Below are 23,794 nucleotides of genomic sequence, written 5' to 3'. Positions count from 1 at the left end.
CCCTTGGAAAAGAGATTTGCAATCTCAATGGGATTATCCTGATAAAATAAAGGTTAAATAAAAGATAAAAATAAATATTTACAAGGTAGAAGTCTAAATCTTAAATGAACACATATCGCAGATGTGAAAGACCATATAAAATATACATAGTTTTTCTCACTTGCTGTATTTTAATAAGTAATTTAAAGCTTTAGTGTGTATGTCATCTCTTTACATCCATTCACTGTAGCTTGCCTCTGCCCCCCCTTAACTGTTTTTAAACTTATCTACCAATTTCCTTTTACTTTTCTGTCAATAACTGAATGTCTATACTGACATGTATAGTAACGGATTTCTTCTCTTTCTTTTAATTCTCTCTTTTTCTTTCTCTCTCAGGTATAATCTAGTCAGTGTACAGGTCAAGGGTTTTGTAGTAGTGTGCTTGTCGCTGCGGTAACAGCCTACCCCTCAAGCACTGCGGTAACAATCTGCCCTCAGTGTCAGAAACAGATGAACCCTATCAATTAGATGAGTGCGTTATGAGCTCCACTCCAACCACATGGAGAGAGTGTGTGTGTGAGCGTGGACAAGTGGTTTTACTACACGGTATTGAAACAGGCTGTGGAAATTCCTATTTCCATCTTCATATACACGTCTGTGTTCTGTAGCGCTCACGTGCAACACAGCAGTTTATCACTGTCGTCTGTTCAAGCGAGATTAATAATGGTGTCCTTGGTGATCCCTCTGTATGAAACAAATAACAGTATGTGTGAATATTTACAGGTATTTATGAGTATTCAATCTGCCTGTATACATGGGAGTATCTCTTGTGTAATCAGGTCAGGGTGAGGGTGCGCTGAGACGTCAAACTCCTCTGTGCATGTGTAAGTGGTGATGTCATGCAGTGTGTGTGTCAGCATCACGAACAATAGCCCTCGGGAGACTCTTCCTCCTCCTTCCCTGTCTCTTCTAACTCCCTCCCTCATCTTTCCTTTCTCTGCAGCTAATTTGACGTGCAACGGTGGTGTTAAGGTCAGAACAGGGTACATGTGACAAGGGAAGGGCCATCGCTGGCCAGTTGGGGGAAATGCAGATTGGCAGAGCAAACTCGTCTTGCTGGATAATTACCAGTGAAGGGCTTTGGAGAACGCGAACAGCAGCTGCTAATGAAAGCTTGATGTAGAGATGATGAGAAAATGAAGGCGCGGAGGCCAACGAGGGTATAGTTGGAGATACAATAAGAGCTGGGGAGTGTAATGTAATGTATGTAATAAGGTTGCAAAATAAATGTAATTATAATCAAAAGCTTAATCGAAGACATTATCACAGTTACTCATTAAAGTATTTGTGGTTACAAAAAAAGGGTTATATAAACTTAAAGTAAAAACCTTTCTTGGATTAAAACATTCATTGTTTTTTCCATTTTTCACAGGTTCATAAATTCTTGGGATTTTGTTGAAAGATATAAAATTTGTGACATCATAAAATCAGCTGAGAATCCTCTCGCAGCATTAGGAGGTAGTTGTGTGACCCTGAGTGGGATCACATTATCTTAAGACTTACCATTGTCTGTTATGTACGGTTGCCTCTGCTCACCCAGCCTCCACTTCCAGCTACTTATCCTCCTCTCGCCTCCTCAAGTCATTTGTCTCATATCTCCTTTGTTATTCCCCTTCCGCTGCCTTTCTCCTCCTCCTCTGTAAACTGCTCTGGTCCCTTATTATTCTGCCATTACATAAGAGATGGACTCCCTATTGTACGTATGTCTAACGGTTTTATTTCTCTTTGTTGAGTGTATGTGTGTTTGTGTTGAGGTCTCCTGCTCCTGTCCTTCCATCTCTCACACATGCCACTCAGCATTTTACATCTGTTCTATCCATGAGTATGGTTTATTTTCACAACTATGACATGAAGCTATCATGATTTATTTTACGTTATAGTCGTTATAGTCGTAAATGTGAAGTGGCCAAGTAACCTTTATGAATAAAGAGCTCAGACGGCAAGTCTTATTGGAAAGGTTATGTATTTCTCTGTCGCTCTACATTTGCATTATAGCTATATCATATTCTTGCTATTTCAAGTTTAGTGACTGAAAAATATATTAATTATAATAATATTATATTCTTGAATATTATATATTAGCTAATTTCCCAAATGTAAAATGATTACCAGATTGGTGGGATAGATTCTATATGTTCAACCAATCAAAAACAAATTTGAAGAAGGTGCACAATTAAAAACATTATATATTGGCTGCAAAACAGGCCATTTTTAGATAAATAATTCATTTTTATTTTTTAACTGTGAACCATGCAAAACTAAAAACTTAAAGTCCCAGGATAAAAAAAAATAGAGTTGGTAATCTGCAACAGGGGTCAATGTTGTTCAACTAAACTTTTATTTGTATACACAGAACCTATTAAATGTGAAGACTATTTAAGAGCTAATCTTTAAAGCAATACCATTGTTGCTCCAAAGGTCGCGGTGCCACTGAATGTCTCATTATGTCTGTTGTTGTGTTCAGACAGGTGCATCTACTCTCAAGGGCAACTGCATCCAACAGTGCTTATGATTGATTCCATGTAACTTCCGGTGCATCATTCACACTGCAGATACTAAAAGCACTTTAAATTCACTTCTAAGACAGGCTTTGTGTCTTTGTGGATAATTAGAGACACCACACTGTAGACTGATGTAGTTATAGTCATAGAACAGGGACAATTTAGAAATGACACCTGTATGAGTTATTAGAGGACCTGTCATGTCAGACAAACTACAACAGCAGTGCATCATCCTGCCTAAATGAGCAGCTTAGAGAATTTAATGAGTAGTTCTTTTGGTGGTTCTATTTGACATTTTGGAATGAATACTTAATATGTCAGTAAAAGCAACCTAGGTGTGCACCACACACATGCTCTATTTAGAGCAGGGGTATCAAACTCAAATGACCTGGGGGCAACAGAGTGTCTAGTTTGGTCAGTAGGGGGCTGGTCAGATGAAAAATAAGTCAACTTTTTGAGAAAAAGTTAAAATTAATAATATTTATGATGATATTTCACATCATTTCAAAATAAAAGTATTTGTTTTAATATGGTAAAATAAATTGCTCACAATATAACCATATTTATGATTATGAAAATGAATCTATTAAAAAAAAACATACAGAAATAACTCTATATTAGAAAATAACGTGATTTTAAGTGGTGGGCTGCATGCAATGGATTGGAGGGCTGCTTTTGTGCATGTGACAGTCCACTTGGGGGGGGGCAGCTCAGCACACATCCATTAGTCTTTCTTCATAAACGTAAAAAAAGTGCAGCAAGTCAATCATTAAGGAGAACACCAAAGCTCTGATGTATTTTACTGGTGAATTATTGATGCACTCTATTTGAATAAAACCGTCCTAACAATTTTCAAATCTTCTCATCTCTTAAATCTGTGTCTCTATCCACAGAAATGTTCTGTCCTTTTCTTTTCTTCTGCACATTTGGCTCGAGCAATATTTGAGATGGTTTCGTTCTCCCTCATGGGCTCACCTTCTCTTTATCTTTATCTCGGATAATTAGGTTTTGTAAATACCTGCATGCATGGATGTGGAATATATCACCTTAACATGACCTGAGCATTTTGCATGAAAACTGATTTGTGGATCCAAATGTGTGAGGAATTTCTTGTGTTTGATAAATTTGAGTGGATATGCAACATTTATCCAACACTATCGCAGTAGTTATTCATAAGAAACATGTTGTTATAATGCATAAACAGCACTTACATTATCCTATAACTCACACATGTATATTGCTGTTGCAGCATATGCATATTTGGATTCAAAAAAGCCTACACTAAAAATACATTTTGTGAAAATGACTAGAAGCTATATTTTAGACTGTTACACTTTGAAGCTTGAGCCCTTTAAGTTTGATGAACTAAGCCTCCAAATCACCCCAAGGTGACCAAACTTCACAAGGCTGAGAGGTTTGCAATGAATTGGCTGCAAACGAAACTTTGGAGCTGGTCAATTCAGCCTCCACTTTCCTTTCATTACCTTGTTGTCAGAGAGCCCAGTGACTTGGTCAACAAACTCCTCCTGGATCATGAAGGCGGCCAGGTTGGCAGTGTAGGAGGCCAGGAAGATGACAGCGAAGAAGGCCCACACAGACACTATGAACTTACTGGTGGTTCCTTTCGGGTTTTGCACTGGCACAGAGTTGTTAAAGACCAGACCCCACAGCAGCCACACGGCCTTACCCATGGTGAAAGAAGGACCATGGGGGTCTGGAGATGGGGTTGGTGACGGGGTTCACAGAGAGAGGGGAGGAAAAAAATGAGATTCCAATGAAAACCGATGGTTTTTAATATTTTGCATGACTTTGTTCTCTCTGTCTTGTTAGACTTCACGCTCACCTTTTCCCTGTGCCAGGTTTCTGTTAAAGCCCAGAGGACTGATGTACTCAAACATAAAGACAGCCATTGCAGTCACCAGTAAGAGCATCACAAACATCATCACCCACACTGATGCACTGAATGGCTCTGAGAGAGAGAAAGAAAGAGAGAGAGACAGATATGGAGGTGAGGACATATATTAAGTATTAACACATGTTGGCAACATGGTTATATATTGTACAACACTTTTTTTTCTGAATTATACTCCGTTACTGAAATGATCAGATAAATCACTCACATATGGACACACACACACACACACACGCACACTTAGGAAAGGACTGCATGGATAACAAGCTGACTCTCGCATGTTCACAGCGCTCCTACACACCTCCCACCACCATCACACACACACCATTCACACACAGAGGGACACACACACACACACACACACACACACTTGCATATACCCAGGCAGCCAAACCTCCTATTTGACAGTGTGACGACGTGTACAGTATAGGAAGCCCTGGTGTCAGCACTCCTGTCCTCCCTCTGAGTTCACAAGCCTACTGCAGAGATTAAACCCTGCTCTAATGTATGGGAGAACACTGCTGCCGCTATGTGTGTGTGTGTGTGTGTGTGTGTGTGTGTGTGTGTGTGTGCGTGCGCTTGCGTGCATGCTGGCAGGCAGCCATTTTTGGGTTTTCCGGCTAAGCTTTTCATAATTGCCACTTTCACAGCATGCTGCATACGTGTTAGTGTGCATACCTGCACATGTGACTGTCTGTGTGAGTGTGTATCTTGCGCCAGTGTCTATTTCTGTGTTGACGCAACATGAGAATGTGACTGAGCAGCCATGACAGTGACATAGATCCCCAGTCACTCGGCTAAGTCCCACCCAGGTAAGAGAGAGTCATTGGCAAGTAGCAGAAGTTGCGTTAAATCCCACAGATAAAAGACCAAGTATTGACAGCTGCGTACTAGGAAATGAATTGTCCTCTTTGTATCTCGGAGAAAACACTCTCAAACACACAAAACAAATACCAATGCTCACACAAACTGAACAGCAAACAAGACAGATCTCTCTGCCGCTCACTCCCAAGTCCAACAATAAAGCAACAGTTATTCATTGACAGTTACCAAGGAAGGCTGAGGGGGACACAGTTCCATTACTACGGGAGACCATGACGCTGATCCCGGTTTCCACGAACGGGACGGAGAAATCGATGACCTCAGAACGCTCCTCATTGATCGTCAGAGATCCGACGGCCATGACGGCTTTCTTATAGACCACCTTTTAGGGGAGGAGCAGAGGGAGGAAGGTGGGGGGAAAGGGAGGGGGAGGAAAAGACAGATGATGGATGACAACCGTGAGTATTTGGGATGAGGGGAGAGCAACAAATCAGGGCGGGGAGATAAGGATGGATGGGTGCACAGTAGGTGGAGAAAGACATGAAGGGAATAAGAGAAAAGAAAAGGGGAGAATTTACATGATATTGTTCACTACCTGTAGCATTCACAGTTCAGTGAGAGATCCTAAAATTCAACAAGCAATCGGTGCAATAAACAAAAACTGAAAGACACAGCAGCCTGATGAAGATGCACTATTCCTCATTACTGTGTTTGTTCAAATCCCAGTTCAGTCTTTAGCTGATACAGCGAGCAGACAGACAAGCAGTGAATCTGGCAGTGGTTCCTACACCTACGCACTAAGAAATGCACAAGAAGCCGAGATGATCATAATAACATCTGTTTAGTTATGTGCCTCAGTAGTCCACTAACTCCATGTAGTCTCTGCATATGAATCCTTCATGATAATAATAATAAAACAAACAGAATGAAGAAAATTGCTCAAATCCATGCACCAGGGTGGGAATTTTATTTATGATGCATTAATATTATATTGAAACTTATTTAATATAATAATCAAAATCAAAATGCAAATCAGCATCTAAGAAGATAAATTATGATTAACTTCAACTTTGTGAACAGACAGCTATAAAGTTTATCGCCTTCAAATGAACTCTGGGATTTTTACCTCCAAGTTGAAGCTGGTAATTAAAGTTATGCAGAGGTGTTTTCTGCAGCGATGGCAATGATTACTTTACAGTCTCAGCATTTACAGAACAGTAAGTGCAAACGTTTAAGTCGTCACCTACAGCGTGCTTCATAGAGACATCCCTCATTTCCTTTCACCTTTGTCTTGTATAACTTAACTACATGTCTTAAAGTGAAAGTGAGACTTGATCATTAGTCTCACACACCGTACATGTCAGAAAAGAAAATCAGCTCAAACTTGATACCTATTCCATATCTGTGATGGAGTACATCCATCTTTCATAATGAGCTCCACGGTCACTGAGCAGGAACATTTGAGACTGAAGGTCCACATTTCTATATGTTCAGTATAAATTCTCATATATCCGTTTGTCTTACCTCTCCCACCATCCCATTCCAGACATTGTTGATCTTCTTTCCATGCTTGCCATTGGTTACCAGGTACAGGTCATAGGTGAACTTGACATATTTGGCGATTTTCTTGAGAATATCAATGCAGAAGCCTTTACAGCACTTCTTGATGTATGTCCCCCCAGCCTCGGTTGTGTTGCTGCAGAGACACAAACAAGAACAAGAGACAGAACGAGTTACAGAAAAGGTCGCTTTCGGGTACATCCGCCATCCTCCCACTGTCTCAAGACATGTACAATTGGGGATTAGGTAAATTTGACACTCTAAACTGACTGTAGGTGTGAGTGTGAGAGAGAATGGTTGTTTGTCTCTGTATGTTGGTCCTGTGATGGACTGGTAACCTGCTGGATTGGCTCTAGCTTCCCTTCCCTTCCCTTCGCTTCAATAGCTTGAAATTTGCTCTCATTTTCTGTAGCAAGTTTCAAACAGACCACAATAAACACACAATAGTTGGACTAAAAAAGCACATGCACAAAGTTATGACAAACTAGGTTTCCTTTCGGTTAAAAAACACTTTTGAGTCAAAATAAGCGCCTTTTTTTCTTTCTTTCCTCCATTCTCCTCTGTCTCTTTAAAGGATGGGGTTTATGATGACCCTGCATAAGAGAACCTTATATCACATCTGTGTGTATGAATTTGAGAGCTGAAGAGTTCACACAAGCACGCACATATCGACATCCAGCCACCATTTCACTTTTTAGATGTGTGATAATTTTGTAGAGGATAGTCTCTCCCTTTAGTTCAAAAACTGAGACACGAACTTCCTTTGCAGCTTGCAGAGATGATATTAAGTTGTTTTTTTTAGTTCAATTGTTTTCTGTCTCAGAAAGGGACTCTTTATGGTCTAGTGGTTTCATGCGAGACAAAAATGGTGACATTTGTGAAATGTTGTGCAAACACCCACAGTATTTTTTACAGATAGAGTCGGAGATTATGTGCAGCAGCTGTTTGAGAAAAATGAATTGAATAAATACCATTAATTTGCATCTGAATGTTCTGACAAACATAAACCAATTAAGCTGACTGACTTGACTGGTTGTTCACACATGCATCATAATACAAGCAGAGTATTGTATATATTTACTGATAAGAAAAGTGCAGCATTGTGGTGCCACATCTACAGTATATGATAAAGTCATACAGGAAGGGCGGAGGAGACTGTGACTGTGCAGGGAATGGGATTTGGGACGGTAATAATGGAAAGGAGGACAGCAAAGTCAACTCTGTGGCAGGTTCAGCTGGCAGAGCAAGCATACAGGTCAGAACTATAATAGCTGCACTCCTGAACACCGTGTTCCCCACTCAGGAAGACCATGGTAAGGTTCAGGCAGTGAGAGCATGTGATGTTATAAAGGCTGTTGTGAAGTTGCCAGGCCAACTTGGTATAGAAACACTACAGGGCCTGAGGGGTCTCCAGAGAGGCCACTGTAGGTAGGCCCAGCCTAGATGAGTGAATTTGTGGTTCTGCATGCATGGATAGTCCCTCCAACCCCCAGTCCAACTCCACCATCCACTTCCCTCCATATATGTGCCTCTTCCCTTCCTTCCATCTAGTCCTCTTTCTCCAAATGGACACTACGGATGCTTGAGTGGGAATTGTGCTGTGGGAGGGAGGAAAGCCAACCGAATGCATTGGCCTGTGAGTGAGTGGGCATGTGGCAACAGAGAGTGTGTATGAGCTTGTGTATTTGTGTTCCTCCTTGGAGATGCTTTATCCTCCGCCCTACTTCACAGTGATTCTGGTTGAAAATATCTGTTGGCCTCTTCCCTGGGACCGTATTCCTGCTTAAGGAATGTATGTGCATGTCTGTGCTCATATGCACTGTATGTGTAGTTGTTGTATACAGTGCTTGCATGTATACTGTGTGGAAAAATTATATTTAATTATCTACAAACCAATTACATGGTTTGGTTAGCAGCACTTCACTCAACCCAGAAAGTCTGAGTCACTCTCACTGTGTGTGTGCATTCAATGAATATACTGAAACAATAGGCTTGAAAATGTGGCCATTAGAGTGAACATCGGTGAAAGAAAGGAAGTAAACTGCTGAGTACAGCAGTCACCTCCATTTTCAGGGGGAGGAAAGAAGTTGCAGCATAGATCGCACACTGCACCTCCTGCCATGCTCACAAGACAGCACACACACACACACACACAGGACAATAAAGACAACGTTTCTGTAATTATTCCTTTTTAAAGCTTACATTAGTTAATTACTTATTCCATCACACTGAATAACATATTTGGAGGTCATTAGTTGCTGACTACACTTAGCCAAGGTTGAAGTAACTCCATCCTAAGTTTCATGGTGTAACTGATAATAAGCTGGATAATTAATACATTTATCTTTAAAAGGTTGCAGAAGGAGCTGGAGCCAAGCAAGAGGCAAATTACCAACCCATAACCAGGCCAACATCGAGAGACAAACAACCCCTCACTTATACGCTCATGCCAGAGAAAACCTTAGAGTACCCAAGCAACCCAAACTCAATCTGCATGCCTCTGGACTGTGGGGAGGGGGATAGAGACCCAGAGAAAACCCACACACACACACACAGGAGAACATAAAAACTCCACACAGAAAGATTCTACAGAAAATAAATACTTTCTATGAGGCACAATGTTAACCTACAGTGGATAGTGACAAATGCTATAAAGAGCTGTCAGGTGAACCACCACAATCCAGTGATAAAACGGTTTGTCCAAAGCCGTTACATTGAGGGAAATATTAGGACACGTTAAGAGAGGGAGAAGAAAGCAAACCTACTCTTTGATATGCTTTCGACAGGGGACGGAGTTTCTCATGCAGGTGCCGGTGAGCCTTTCTACATCCTCCACAATAACGAAGGGTTTCTCTTCCAAGGTGACAATGGACAGGTGGTTGTCATCAAGCTCAGCGTCACCAAAGGAGTTGAAGCGCGGCCACACTGGGTACTTCAGTGTCAGGCTGCGGTTATCCAGTTTTCCCATCTGGAAGGAAGGAAAGGAGGAGAAAGAGGGTGAACTGTTGAATGAGCGCCCATGTCGGTACCTCACCAAGGCTGTCAAGTCATTCAAACTGATTTAATTTACATTTAAAAAGAAATGTATCTTATACTTTAGAAATAGTTAGCAGGTTGTCAGTATCTGCCAGAAGACACTTCCTTATACCCATGAGCTCAAACGACGGTACGACGTCCACAAGTCAGTGATCATCACATGTTAACATTTTGAGAAACAGAGTGAGTTTACTTTACTTTACCTGCTGTAGTCAGATGCATGATAACTCAAAGCAGACAGGAAGTGGAGATGATTACGGATGCAGACACAAGTCAACATTTCCCTTTAATGTTACATATGCTGCCTCTTTTGACACAAAAACATACAAATCAGAATACATGTTGTTGCCAGTCCATAATAAATGGGACTGTAGGTACAACATCACAGACTGAACGCATGGCGTGTAAGAATGCATGACAGAGTGCACACAGAGGAATATACAGCATGGCTCTGAATGCAGACATATATGAGAAAGAGACAAAGACACAGAGAGAGAGACAGCATGAGGACGATGCTGTGACGCTGTTAATAATTCAGAAAGTTTTCAGAGCGTTGATGCCACAGATTCCTGCTCTCCACCTGCCAACACCTGTCTGTAAATGTATGTGTGTGTGTGCTTGCGCTAGCTATTTTCACATGTTGTTGTCAGACATGGGGAGTTAGGGAGAAAGATATAGACCAGCAGCAAGCAGCAAGGCTTTGCTCTAAATTATTAATGTTACAGGGGCAAAGAAAAACATGGCAAACGCTCACTCACTTTTTACCTCCTTTTCAAAAGTTTTTCTTTCTTCTCTCTACTCTCTCGCTCTCTTGTACAGAATAGAGTATTAGGGCCACATAAATAAAAGAAATAAAGAAATAAAACAGCATGAATTCTAAGATTAAAGTCAGAATCCTGAGATTAAAGTCAGAATTCTGAGAAAAAAAGTCTAAATTCTGACCATTTTTCTCAGAATTCTGACTTTTTTTTTCTCAGAATTCATGCTGTTTTATTATTTGCTCTTTGTTTCCATTTTTTTACACGTAGCCCTAATAATCTTCCGTACTCTTGCAGCCTAAAACAACAACATAGCTGCAGTGGTAAGTGAAGTGGATTGATTGTCACTTCAAAAGTTTTTCTTTCTTCTCTCTACTCTCTCGCTCTCTTGTACAGAATAGAGTATTAGGGCCACATAAATAAAAGAAATAAAACAGCATGAATTCTGAGATTAAAGTCAGAATCCTGATATTAAAGTCAGAATTCTGAGAAAAAAAGTCTAAATTCTGACCATTTTTCTCAGAATTCTGACTTTTCTTCTCAGAATTCATGCTGTTTTATTATTTGCTCTTTGTTTCCATTTTTTTTACACATAGCCCTAATAATCTTACATACTCTTGCAGCCTAAAACATCAACATAGCTGCAGTGGTAAGTGAAGTGGATTGATCGTCACTTAATACAAAAGTTTTTTTGGGCAGAAATGTCGATTTATTAACCTGTGACAAAACAGGGGAAGGTTAAGAACCATGTGAGCCGTGTTGTTTTTTCGTGGGGATTAAAATAGTATTTGAAGAAATCGAGCACAGTTAAGTTACTGCATCATGCAAACACACAATAAATATGCAGCAATACGTCCGTTCTAATCTGCAACCCTGCTGACCCTAATGTCAAAGTACAGTGGTTATTACCTTGACACACAAATACAATATAAGCAATCACACATGATTATGCTTAGCCTGCATGCGGGTGATTAACAGGCAATAAGCAAGGAAGTGAAATTTGCATTTTAATTGTTTTGCTTTCAGCGTATGAGAGGGATTAGCATCTTTCTTCTGCTCACAGACGGCGCCACTGTCAAAAGCTCACTCTGTATCTCTCAGTATGTGAGTTGTGTTTGCAGGACAGTACGCTGAGGTGGCATGTGTATGGGTTTCTTTTGTGTCACCTTCACTCTCCGGGGAGCAGCCACATTTGTCTATCTGTCTAACCCCAGCTGTTCTGCATTTCACAAGTGAGTGAGTGCAGCGCGCACACACACACACACACACACACACGTGTAAGTGTGTTTCAAAGAGGTGGGGGTGGGGAGGTGGGGGGTATAATGTAGGAAATGGGATTGGTAATGTAACAGTGAGGGTGAATTGGTGCATAATAAGTAAGATAATAGTGAAATATCCTTAAAAAAAAAAAAAACAACACAAAGAAATGAGTTAAAATTCAGAATTTGCATCATGCTCCACTGGTGGTTTAGATTCATTTGCTGGTCTCTGTAAAACCCAAAGCATTTCCTTCCTGTGTGCGTCACACTGATATCAGTTTTCTCTGGTGTTTGAATGATGAAAATATCATTTACATTTTGACAAAATTATATTTTTGGTCCCCCCATTTTATTTTTCTTCTTCTTTTCATATTTAAGTTTTCAGTATTTGCTGCGCCTTAAGTCATCGGTTTAATAAACCACAATATTAACCTGCAAACTGCCAGAGTCAATGTACTCTCAGGACAAATAACGGCTCGCGTAAGAACATTTTTGAAAGAAGAGTGGAAAAGGAGATAGTTAAGACGAAGGAAGAGGAGAAGCTGACTTCAGCAGATTTGCTTTACTCTTCCCTCCCCCCTCCTCTAAGTCTCCCTCTCTCTAATTAAAGAAAGAGGGGTTATAAATTAATGCCCAGAGAGGAGAGAGTATTCTCTGTATCGACTGGATACGCAACAGAATGCTGAATCTCCCCTCATGAGATTCAAGATACTACACACGCGCGCGGCTAATGCATAGAAAGTAGATGTGTGCGTGTAATTGGACAGAGAGGCCAGTGGGAGGTAATGATGATGGGGCCTGTGGGATTACTGCATCATACTGTAAGATCCCACGGCAGCATCCTATCACATCATCATCTCATGGTGGATTTAGAGCCACTTGGTGATGAGATGACACTTGGCCCTGCAAGAGCTTTGTATTATCTCAAGTACAACTCTTTCTTTTATCGTCTCAAATCTCATCTGTGCATTCTCTCTACTCTTTGTTCCAGCAAATCTTGGTCTTTCGTTCATCTATTGGACACATTATACGTCATATTGTCTTTGACCCTAACACCCCGTACCCACACACACACACACATATACTGAAACTAAATCAGAAGTCACACAAAAACAGAGAAGGGCGAGGGCTCTTACACCAAGCACCTTCTCTGTGCCACCCTCACAGGGGGAGGTATCGCTGTGGCACATTGCATTATGGGAGAATGAGTTCCTAATAGTGCGGAGAAACCCATTCAGTCATAAAACAGTATCTGTCACTCCTGTCAGACAAAATTATGTCAGTAAAATGGATTGTGCCCTCCCCTCCTCCGCACTTGCTCTGTTTATATGTGTGAGTGTGTAAGTGTGTGCATGCATGTGCGCGGAGGGAGGGAGGGAGGGAGGGAGGGAGAGAAAGAGAGAGAGAGAGATGATGACAGGGTGGAAGTGCAAGAGAGGACTGTATTTCCTTGAAGTAAAGCATTTTTATTAAGATGGAGATAGTGATGCCTTGATAGAATATGCACATAAAGGTGTGTGTTTGTGTGTAAGTATACGGGCTTTTGTGTGTTTCTGCTCTCCATGTTGTGATTCTCCCAAGCACAAATCCCATGCTGTCTGTAATAATTATTTTGTGAACTGGCTGCTAACACGGCAGCAGTTCCTAAAGCAATTTACATACTCCATCTACTCAGCGGGATTAAAGCATAACATCCTGGTTCTGATCGGTAAATACACTTTTCTCATTCAACCACGTTGACGCTGTACTGTAACACCGACGACAGTGAGAAACATCATTCGCCGTCCATTTCCACATTTCACCAACTATGACGCGGTGCTGCAGATTTACTGGACAACCACACATGTGCTTTTAAAGCTTGGAGAGTTACAAATACACATATGTGTATGTGATTTAGAGCTGCAACTAAGGATTATTTTCATTTTCAAGAAAAATGTTGATCAGTGTTTTAAGCCTGGAAATGATGATTTGTCCACAAACCAAAATGATTCAATTTGAATGATTTCTTTGTTATATGGATCAAAAACCAGAAAATAATTCAGAATCTAAACCTAACCCTGAAAAATAAGAAAACTTGCAATTCTTTACACTCAAACCAATTATTAAAATCTTAAAATAGTTGATTGATTTAGTAATCGATTAATAAACAAATAATTGAGTAATTGTTTCAGCCCTAATGTGTTTATTTGCAGATAAAAAGTTATGGAGTTAAATAGTAAATTAAAATAAAATTCTAGAGAGTGTGTGTGTGTGTGTGTGTGTGTGTGTGTGTAGCATGTGCACTTAAACTTACTTTCAAAACCTTTTCTTTGACACTTAATCAAGTTGAATTCAATGACAGTATTACTAATATGTATGACGAGTAATTAAGCTCCAGGCATGACAGCACGGATCTCAATCACTACTCTTTCTTGCTGTTTGTGGACTCATGTTGTACAAATTTCCCAAAACCACACACTGGAATAAATAAACCAGCATGGCTGGATGCAGTTTATGCTGCTTTTAATCCTCAAAAACATGTCCACACACCATTGACATGTGGAGAAGTGGCTCCATGACCGACTTCATGTCGGCAGGTGTGGAGTGCACACCTGGAAAAAACTGGGAGAGAGAGAGAGAGAGAGCTAGAGAGAGAGACAGGGAGAGAGAGAGAGAGAGAGAGAGAGAGACAGAGAGAGAGAGAGGAAAGTGTACACTTGCTCAGTTCCCTTCACCTCCCTCTCTATCTGTTTCTTTTCTCATGCTCATTTGCTCCCTCTCCATCTCGGTCCATCTGTCTCTATCGCGCGCTCGTCTTGAGATCGCTCCATATTGCTTGCTCTCCTCTGCTTGTCTCTTCTGTCTCTCCTGTGCCCCAAGGGGACACATTTTATATTTTTAGCACATATCTATATTTTAGTGCAGTTACTGAATTTTTATCTCTTGATCGTCATGGAAATCTCTGTCTCCTTCAGCGTGTGTGTGTGTGTGTGTGTATATGCTGCTGATTTCTGGTGCATGGGTGGGACGGCTGCATCAGATTGACTGTGTGTGAGAGAGAGAGAGAGAGAGAGAGAGAGAGAGAGGGAGAGAGAGGGAGAGGGAGGGAGAGAGAGGCTCCCAATTATATTTCCACTTTGGGTCTCCGCGTCTCCCTTGCCTTCACTCTCTTTCTCTGCACCACAGTGAAGCGGTACTGATCAATTTCACAGGCTTTTTGTTTACAACAACAACACACTACCTCCTCTCAGCACGCAGACAAAGGGTCTTTTGTGTACGTGTGTGTGTGTGTGTGTGTAGGTGTGTGTGAGTATGAAATATGAAAAGGCGAGTCTCAAAGATTGGGTGGAGAGTGTGCGGATTGCGGCAAACTAAACGGAATACTGTAACACAGAGAGATGTGACCTGAATCAAAACCAGATTGGTCTGGTTGAATGAGTAGGGCTTGTGTCAATAACCAGTGTGGAAGGGTAAACATACACACTCACCTACATGTGTGTGCATGTGCATGTGCATGCACACACATTCACACACATTCACACATGATTGCTCGCACACACACACACACACACACACACACACACACACACACACACACACACACACACACACACACACACTAGCAGTGATCCCTAGTGATCCCTTGCCACCCCAATAACTGAGGTCTCAGGTTTTGATTAACTGTTGTTTGAGGCCCCATCAGAGACCACAACAGCAATCACAGCTAAAGACAGCGCTAAAGGCTAGAGTGCACACATTATCTGACTTGCAAAGAAGAAGAGGGGAGACGTGAAGGCAAAGAGATGAAGGGGAAAATGGAAGGGCGGATGAAAAGATGCAAACACAAAGGATAAGTGACATGGAGGGAAGAGGGAAACAGGAAGAGTGGAATGATGAGGGAAAACACAAGATGACATGAAAGGAGTGTGTGTGGTTGAAGATGAAACACAACGCAGAGAACGTATCTCTTTCTTCCTTATCCAAATCTTTTCTTTAACCACACCTCTTTCTTTTATTTTCTTTTTTTTCCTCTTTTAGTTTAGTTCATTGTATGTGATATTAAGGCCTGTAAGGTGTAGAGACACATGGCTGCCATTTCAAGTCCAGGAATACTTAAGAGTCCATTCTTCATATAAGCTTCCTCACGCAGAAATCTGAATATTCTCTTTTCTGAATATTGTGTCATCATTTTCTCAAAGACACATTTGTATCCGTTGACATTGGTTAGCACTGCTGCATACACAGATGTTTGTTTGCAATGTATGAGGTAGCATTTTGGTAAAAAGAAAAAGAAAAGAAATACCAACGTGACGGTCAGTAACAGAAAAAGACAAAAGCAACACATGTGGGTTGTTATCATCTGCCAGTCACACGTCACAGATCAGTGCAGAAACTGTAAATATTGGACTCATGAAAAAGCAACACAAGCGATACAAGCAATATAAACACAAGGTTTTTTTACTCTAGTTATGAGTTTGGCAGCAGAATACTACTGTAAAAATACCAACCTTTTTACCTGCAATTGTCACATTTCTGCATTCTTCAACTTTTAGAATACCATATATTTATATTAGTTTTTTGTGTAAAACATTGAAAACTAACCATGTGTTCTCAGTACTGCCCTTAACGACACACAGGAATATGTGGTTAATACCTTTTTTTTTTTTTCAAAATACGTACCAACCCAGCCACGAACACACAACTTTTACAACCTACCTTCTCCCACTCTCTTTCTTTGTTGAGAACAATGACCACCAGCTTTGGGTTTTCCTGGTAGCCATCTTCTGTGAATGACAAATCTCTGCCATCCCATGTCACGTTCATCATGTACCTGAGAGCGAGTGGAATGAAGGAGTAGGAAGACGAGGGTGATAAGAAAAAAAAATGAAAAAAGAGAAATGTGAGCATGAGGAAATTAATGAAAAGAAATAGAGGGGATAAAAAACAGAGGAAAAGGGATATTGAAAATCATTAGCATGAGAAAAAGTCAATTTACAATCCTAAAATATTACTACATGCTTGATCGTCATACTTGATTCAAATGCAAATATTACATTATTAAAGCATGTGTGTGCACGCTACTACTGGAAGACATAGTGAGCGTGAATAGTTCCTTACAAATGACACTAAAACACACACACACACATCCACAGTAATGAGTGACCTATATGGCAGGTCACATTAACTAAGATGGAGGGCAGTGGGAAGATATTCTTGGGTCCACATAACCTCAACATTAATCATGGCTGTCCCTCTCCACTCTGTCCCCCTCACTCCCTCCACTGTCAGCGCTTATGTACAACACAGGGGAGACGGCCCCTCTCCTCGTCCTCTTCCTTTCCACTCTGGGGGTGCGTGTGTGACGACAGGGGACGCGTAACCCATGCAACGTGTCTTTTAAAAGGCACAAAAGTGAGCTGATTTGCACCGGAGAGGACATTGTGCAGAGAATGAGTAATCTGAAGCACGGTCTTCGTCTTATCATTTGTGTCAGAATGTATTTCCATACATTTCCATAACTGTCCTTCTTCTGCAAGTGTTTATTTGTGTCACGACTGATATGCAAAGGCCTTAATCACAAACATACAGCTGCACATATATACGACAGAGGACGGGCCGATAACTGGCCTCAAGGTATCATCGCGGTATTTAAAAAGTCAAGGTGTCAAGTCAGTCAAATCCTGTTGTACCACGACAAAGGTATGAGCTCTTTCTAATAACTCATCAGTGCAAAAATCACTAAGGTTGTGCGAGGGCTTGAGTCACGCCTCCAGGTCAGCTGTGTTTGTGATGATATGACGATGATATGACGGCCAGAGGGAGTGACATTTCAGGGCTGTAGCTGCAACGTAGTGATAGAGTAACATTTTTGCTACCCGCTGCCTTCACAGTAATGTCACACAGAATGGCAACTTAAACACAGTCAGAAGAATGTTGACGGAGATAATACAGAGAGCGCTGCGCGACACCCGCGTCGTCCTTTAACCTGCTGCCAGTGACACATACACAACCAATCAGATTAAATCAGCCAGCGACAGGGACACTGATGGGTTCCGTGATGAAAATAATCTAATTGACTTGCAAGCAACTTGGTATTATTAAGGTATTTGACTGGACAGGGGGACGCAGCACTCAACCCAATTATGTGTGACTAGGAGCAGAGAAAGAGGTGCTAGAATCAATAAAAGCGCCCGGGCTGCTCGCTAAGACAGCGGCCCAATCTGCACTTTGACACACCACATACACATGCACACTCCTCTTTGTTTATGTGATTTATTTTCTCACTTGTACCAGAGTTTGACTCAGACCAGCAATTAAGCCGGTGTTAACAGAACACAGAGACCTATAGGCTGGGTATTAATCGGGAATATCTGCAACTTGAAAGTGATCGACAATTCATGGGTAAAAAACATTTCCAGGAAACGACTGAGGGCCGTTTATAGTTTACTGCAAATGTATATTATTACAATACAACTGTACACAAATTGGTGTTTGAAAGCAAGAACAGGATGCAGACAGGACAGCCAGATTGTGTGTGTGTGTGTGTGTGTGTGTGTGTGTGTGTGTGTGTCTGCCAGTATGTTTGGGCTGACGCCCATTGAACAGGTGGACCTGAACTGGGCGTTGCTAGGATACGGACACAGACTGGAGTGTATATGCGCTTGAAGATGACCCTAAAGAACCCTGAATGAACATCACACACACAGTGAAAGAGAGAGAGAAACATAGACTTAAATTACTTTGCACACCTCAACACTTCCCCATGCAACGTTCACCCTTCCTTGTAGCACTGACATCATAGTAAAGCAATCCAATTTCTCTCACTTCCCAGCCTCCATTATATCAGTAATCTCTCTATTCATTAGGGCTGGGCATGGGGTAAGGAGAGGGAGCAGACAGTAGAGAATGGGCACCTAAACAAAGTGATTTAGAGCATAAAGATAAAAGAGATTGTGAGTGAGCGAGATGGAAAGAGAAGTGTGATGAGAGAGGAGGACTAAGCCTCGACAAAGTGTAGATAAAAATATCCTCCGTGTTATTTTTTCCTTCCCTCCTCTTATTTTTGGGTAAAAGGGGTTGCGATGGGAGGAGGGAGGAGGGGGCACTGCACCAGAGTTGAGCAGCACTGCACGTTCACTGCAGCACGCAAGTAAGAGCACACACATACGGCACACTGCATTACAGCAGCAGCAAGTGCCAGTTGCTCCTCATTTGTGCCGTCGTCTTAATTTCTCTGGTGAGCAGTGACAGCGCATTAACGACGCCTATAATAAAAGTAAATGACTTTTTCCAAATGTACTTGGTCGTTTGGTTTTAACGCAGACCAGACTTTGACCACAGCCTCCGCTGGAAGCACTACGTCCTGCCCTGTCAAAATGCTCTCGACACAAGAGATATAACATCTCAAGTGCTCACTTATCCTAAGTTGCCCCGGCTCTCGCGGTGATTACAGCCGTGCTACTTTGCGATATGCAACCTGCATTTTATCCGACGAGGCTTCACTGCAGGGGAAGATGGTCTCCACAAAGATGTGAGAATGAGCTATAATTCCGTGTGGATGTTAAGGATGGAGACATTAATCCTTTGTCAAGACAAGGACGAGTCAAAACAATGATGTACAGTGTCAGAGCACTCGTGATCTATTACACACAAACTGCAACTGTGACAGAGACGAGGGAAGGGGGATGTTATCAGTGCTGAATTAGCTTTCTTTGGAACAATGGGTGGCAAGTCACTTGAAATGCACACTGAGCCTTGGGTGGCATCGTTCAGTGTGATATGAATGATGATACTACAAGGTGAAGTGGATGTTAGCTTAGCGCTGTCCTCTGTGTGAGTGTGTGTGTGTGTTTTGTGTGTTTTTTTCTGGCTTTCAGCAGCACAAGATTAATGCTAACCATTACATATGGTCTTTATAAAGGTTGCTATTGCGCCCATAAAATGCTGCACATGTTCACACAGCTTCCCCTGCAATATTTCTGTTGTTGCATAAAATACGATTTGTGCTTGTACCGGCTTGGGATCGTTTATTCCGCGGCTCAGTTTGAATATCATGTGTTTTTCTTCAATATGCAAATCCAAATGCAGAATAAAAAAAAGAAAAAAAAGAATCCCAGCACCACAGAGGAGCACCTTTTATTTGGTACCCTTCCCTCTGATGAAAAATTCATAATCATCTTGTGACAAGGGATTTGCAGGATGTTCACATTTCGACTGACTAAATTATCTCCCGTCTCCCTCTCTCTCTCCACTCTCCTTTTAACCAAAGGCAGTCTTGTGCATGAGCTGTCAATCACATTCTTTTCCTCATAAACAGGACAACTGTTGTGGCCTTCAGTGAAAACCACACTTTGCGGTTTCCTTTAAAAGTAAATGCGCCTGAGACTTGATCGAACACCTTCTCAAACACATTTGTAGTCATTTCACTTTTCCCCAACTTGTTTCCAATAAGTGAAATCAGTTTTGATGCAACTGAATTTGGAGATAAATAATCAAAAATAGATCCTTACAAGTAAAAACTTTTCCTTTGCCGTATAGAAGCTGTTAATCCTTTAAACTTCACTTTAAATACTACCTGTTCTACAAGAAAGTAGAACACAGTTTTCACCTTTCTATGTCAACAACATCAAAACAAAATAAATAAAATAAAATACAATCTCACACAGACAAGTCTGTCACTGAATTGGAGGATTCAGCCTGTTAAATAGAGTGTCTGCCCACTATGAAAACTAGTTAACAGAGAACCTCCTACGTAGCCTTTCAGCAACTCTCACTCCTCTTGTGAGTTTCTTTGTCCTTCTTGTCACTTTCTGTTCCTGTTTGGAACAATAACACTGTGTCTTCAGAAGGTCGGTGTGTAGAAATGTGTTTCTTTTCCTCTTTGTCTTTACAGGGAGAGGTTTCCACACAGGCGGTGTGTTTAAATGTGTTCATATCAGAACACAATACACCTAGTTTGTCCATATCTCTCTATACACGGTCATGAGAATATTTCGGATCATGCCAGGCCTGCAGGTGTAACTTGATGTCTTTATATCTACCACTGTATTGCTGTTCTGAAACAAAGCACCCTGGTATATACATGTCAAGTGACATGGTCACTGCAGCGTGCCAACGTTCACTCACATTCTGGTCACGAAGCATTAATGTTACGCGGCCTGTGCTTTGTACTATTATGTGTGTTTAGGGTTTATATTCTTACACATACTGAGCATTGTTATCAGCTCAGATAACAGAACATTCTCTTTGATGTTATTAGCACTCGGACTAAAAGACATTCAGGGCAGTTCCTAAATGCACACAACGCACAGTGCATGCATATTCATAGAACAAGTGTAAAACCAGCATAAAAAACAATATTATGTAAAGTGGCATCGTGCATCAGAGCTCATTCGGGTTAATTAGTTTGTTTAAGATGTTTATTGCAGTCGGGATGAATGAGTTCTTGCAGGTGTTTTTCTTTGTATTGGCAGCCTGAAGGTAAGCGCTGCAAGGACCTGTGGAGTATTGATAGTTGAGTTGGGGTTTTGACAACTATTTTACTTGCTTGATTGACGATTGATCTGGTAAAGGTTTGATTTACTTTTGACAGGAATGGAGGTGAACCAGGATGTGATGTTAAAAGTGAGAGAAGATTCTAAAAGGTGATGATTTTTACACAGCTGTTACAATATCCTGCCTAACGTCAAAGCGCCTATGTTTCCTCACATAGTGGCATTGTCTATGTAGGAGATTTGTAGAGGCCATAATTATAATAGTGGCAAGGGAGGAAGTGGGGTCATATAGTATAAAGTATTGTTTTATTAAGTATTAAGTATTAAAGTTTATACTGGGGTTTTCCCGGATAGATATGTTTATTATTGAGAGAGCGAGGGAGGGAGGGAGAGAGAGAGAGAGAGAGAGAGAGAGAGAGCTAACACACGTGAATATCAACAGCAACTGCATACATGTAGACAGCAAATTTGATAACACGCGTTTAATGATTTATTCTATAACGGAAGTGAATATTTTGAATTATAGAAGAGCATTTGTTTGCTACAGTTCTAAGAAATAAAATTGGAATATGCTAAATCAATATCGGCAAGTTACAGTAACAGAAAAAGAAAATAAAGAAAACAATTAAATTCGAAATCGGCAAAGTAAATTGCAGAAATTTACAAATGGGAATAATAAATACAAACCGATGTACTGTAGTTAGGAGGTAGTCATGCAGCAATGTAATATTTATGAGCAACTGGTATTTATAGGTTTTCTGACCGTGTAGTTTTACTAAATATATAAAGACAGGTCAGGTTTTTTAAATGGAGGGAGTTAATTTTTTAACAAACTGTGTGCAGATATGCCGCGCTTTAAACTCTCACTTGCATTGTGTAGTGTGTAATACATGTCTTTGCACTGCTCACATGACAGCTGCTTCAGGACACAGCACATATGACTGTGACGTGTGTGTGTGTGTGTGTGTGTGCACATGTGATTCTAACCCTCATATATCAACGCTACAGATCCTGAAATTACCTGTCAGACGAACCACACACACACACACGCACACAAAGACAGGGGGAGATAAATAAGTGCTTAAGTCTTTTAAGACACACTGTTCACCACTGCGAGGTGAGAGGTACACTGTAAATCGGTCATGACAGAACATTCTCTTAAGGGGGGAGATATTTCTCTTGTTTCTAACATGCACACGCTCAAGCTCACACACCCACACCCACACGCACATGCACATGCACATGCACATGCACATACCATATTTTACATGGAGCACAACTTGTCACTTGGTCCGACTGCTGCACTGGCCGGTGCTCTTAGTTGGCCATTTGTCTCCAGTTTTTATTTTAATTTTATTTCCCTATTACTTTATCTTAGACTTGTCACGGTGGATTGATAATCACGGCCGTCACAGACAAAGTGGGGGAAGTGCAACTTCAGTAAAAGCCCACACTGCACACTTTCATGCCATTTCAGCACTGACGATTAATATTGTTCTGATCAAAACAAATTCTGTTCCATTGTGACATATTTTGGGCCGACTAAAAGGCAAAAGCAGCACCCACGACAAATCACAGCCGAGTCTGAAAGAACTCAAACAAATCAACACTTCAAACCTACATTTGTAAGAGGATGCTGTAAGACAGTGAATCCACAGGAGAAGAAAAGACTAATATAGTGACATGTTGCATTACTTACACATTCTGAGTAATGCAACATGTCACACTGGTGCGCAATATTTGAACACAGAGCCCATGTGTGTGTTTGTGTGTTTGTGTGTTTGTGAGCACTAACCACGTTCACTCATCTCCCCCGACAGCCGTTGATCATCTAACAACCCACACTCGCCGCGACCTAGCCGTGACCAATCATGTATCTCATGTCCTGGCCCTGAAGCCCAATTGGCTGAGCTCTCTCACCCACAAAACAGCCATCTGTGGATACTCATCACCTGGGTAACAACCTGAGGCAGCGGAGCATGCTTGGAACAAAGTCAGCTGTCTCTGGATATTTGGTAATCCTCAATGGTGAACTTGTGTTCACTGACAAAATAAGAGACGTGCTAGTGCGCGGTTGATTTATGAATTCCTCTGAATGACTTAAAAGTTCAATCAGTCAAATTTCTGCTGTCTCGTTCAACAATATAAATAATTTAGCCCGTAAATGTTGCTGAAAAATGCTCTGTTGCCTCCCTGGAGCCTCTACTGCAATTTGGAAGGTCTCGAAACAGACCACATAAGCCAAGCCTCATTTTTGCAGCTCTAATCTCCCAGGATTCTTGAACTCCACACGGTGCACGGAGCATTTTGTTCCGTTTCTGCAAAATCAAAATCAAAATTGTTTAAATGCCAGAGGGAGTTTCAAACTAAAAAAAAAGCATCTTTGATGATGCAAAGCAGACTGTATATATATATAAAGATAAGTAACTAGTGA

The 23,794-nt window shown here is 41.1% G+C and overlaps 1 protein-coding gene across 2 annotated transcripts in view; it reads right to left on the bottom strand.

Annotated features, from left to right (window-relative positions):
* Window positions 1-23,794, bottom strand: part of grin2aa (glutamate receptor, ionotropic, N-methyl D-aspartate 2A, a) — a 121,558-nt gene that overhangs the window by 14,466 nt on the left and 83,298 nt on the right. For both annotated transcript variants that reach the window (XM_058653091.1, XM_058653090.1), the window contains 6 exons: window positions 16,583-16,697; window positions 9,600-9,802; window positions 6,799-6,970; window positions 5,503-5,656; window positions 4,384-4,509; window positions 4,025-4,254 (listed from right to left, as the gene is read on the bottom strand). In XM_058653091.1, coding sequence (XP_058509074.1) covers window positions 4,025-4,254; window positions 4,384-4,509; window positions 5,503-5,656; window positions 6,799-6,970; window positions 9,600-9,802; window positions 16,583-16,697 — 1,000 coding nt within the window. The remainder of the gene's footprint in view (window positions 1-4,024; window positions 4,255-4,383; window positions 4,510-5,502; window positions 5,657-6,798; window positions 6,971-9,599; window positions 9,803-16,582; window positions 16,698-23,794) is intronic.

This window comes from Solea solea, chromosome 16, assembly GCF_958295425.1.
Source record: "Solea solea chromosome 16, fSolSol10.1, whole genome shotgun sequence".
Lineage (NCBI taxonomy): Eukaryota > Metazoa > Chordata > Actinopteri > Pleuronectiformes > Soleidae > Solea > Solea solea.
The sequence above is the reverse complement of the archived record's forward strand: the minus strand, read 5'-3'. Positions and strand labels throughout refer to the sequence as shown.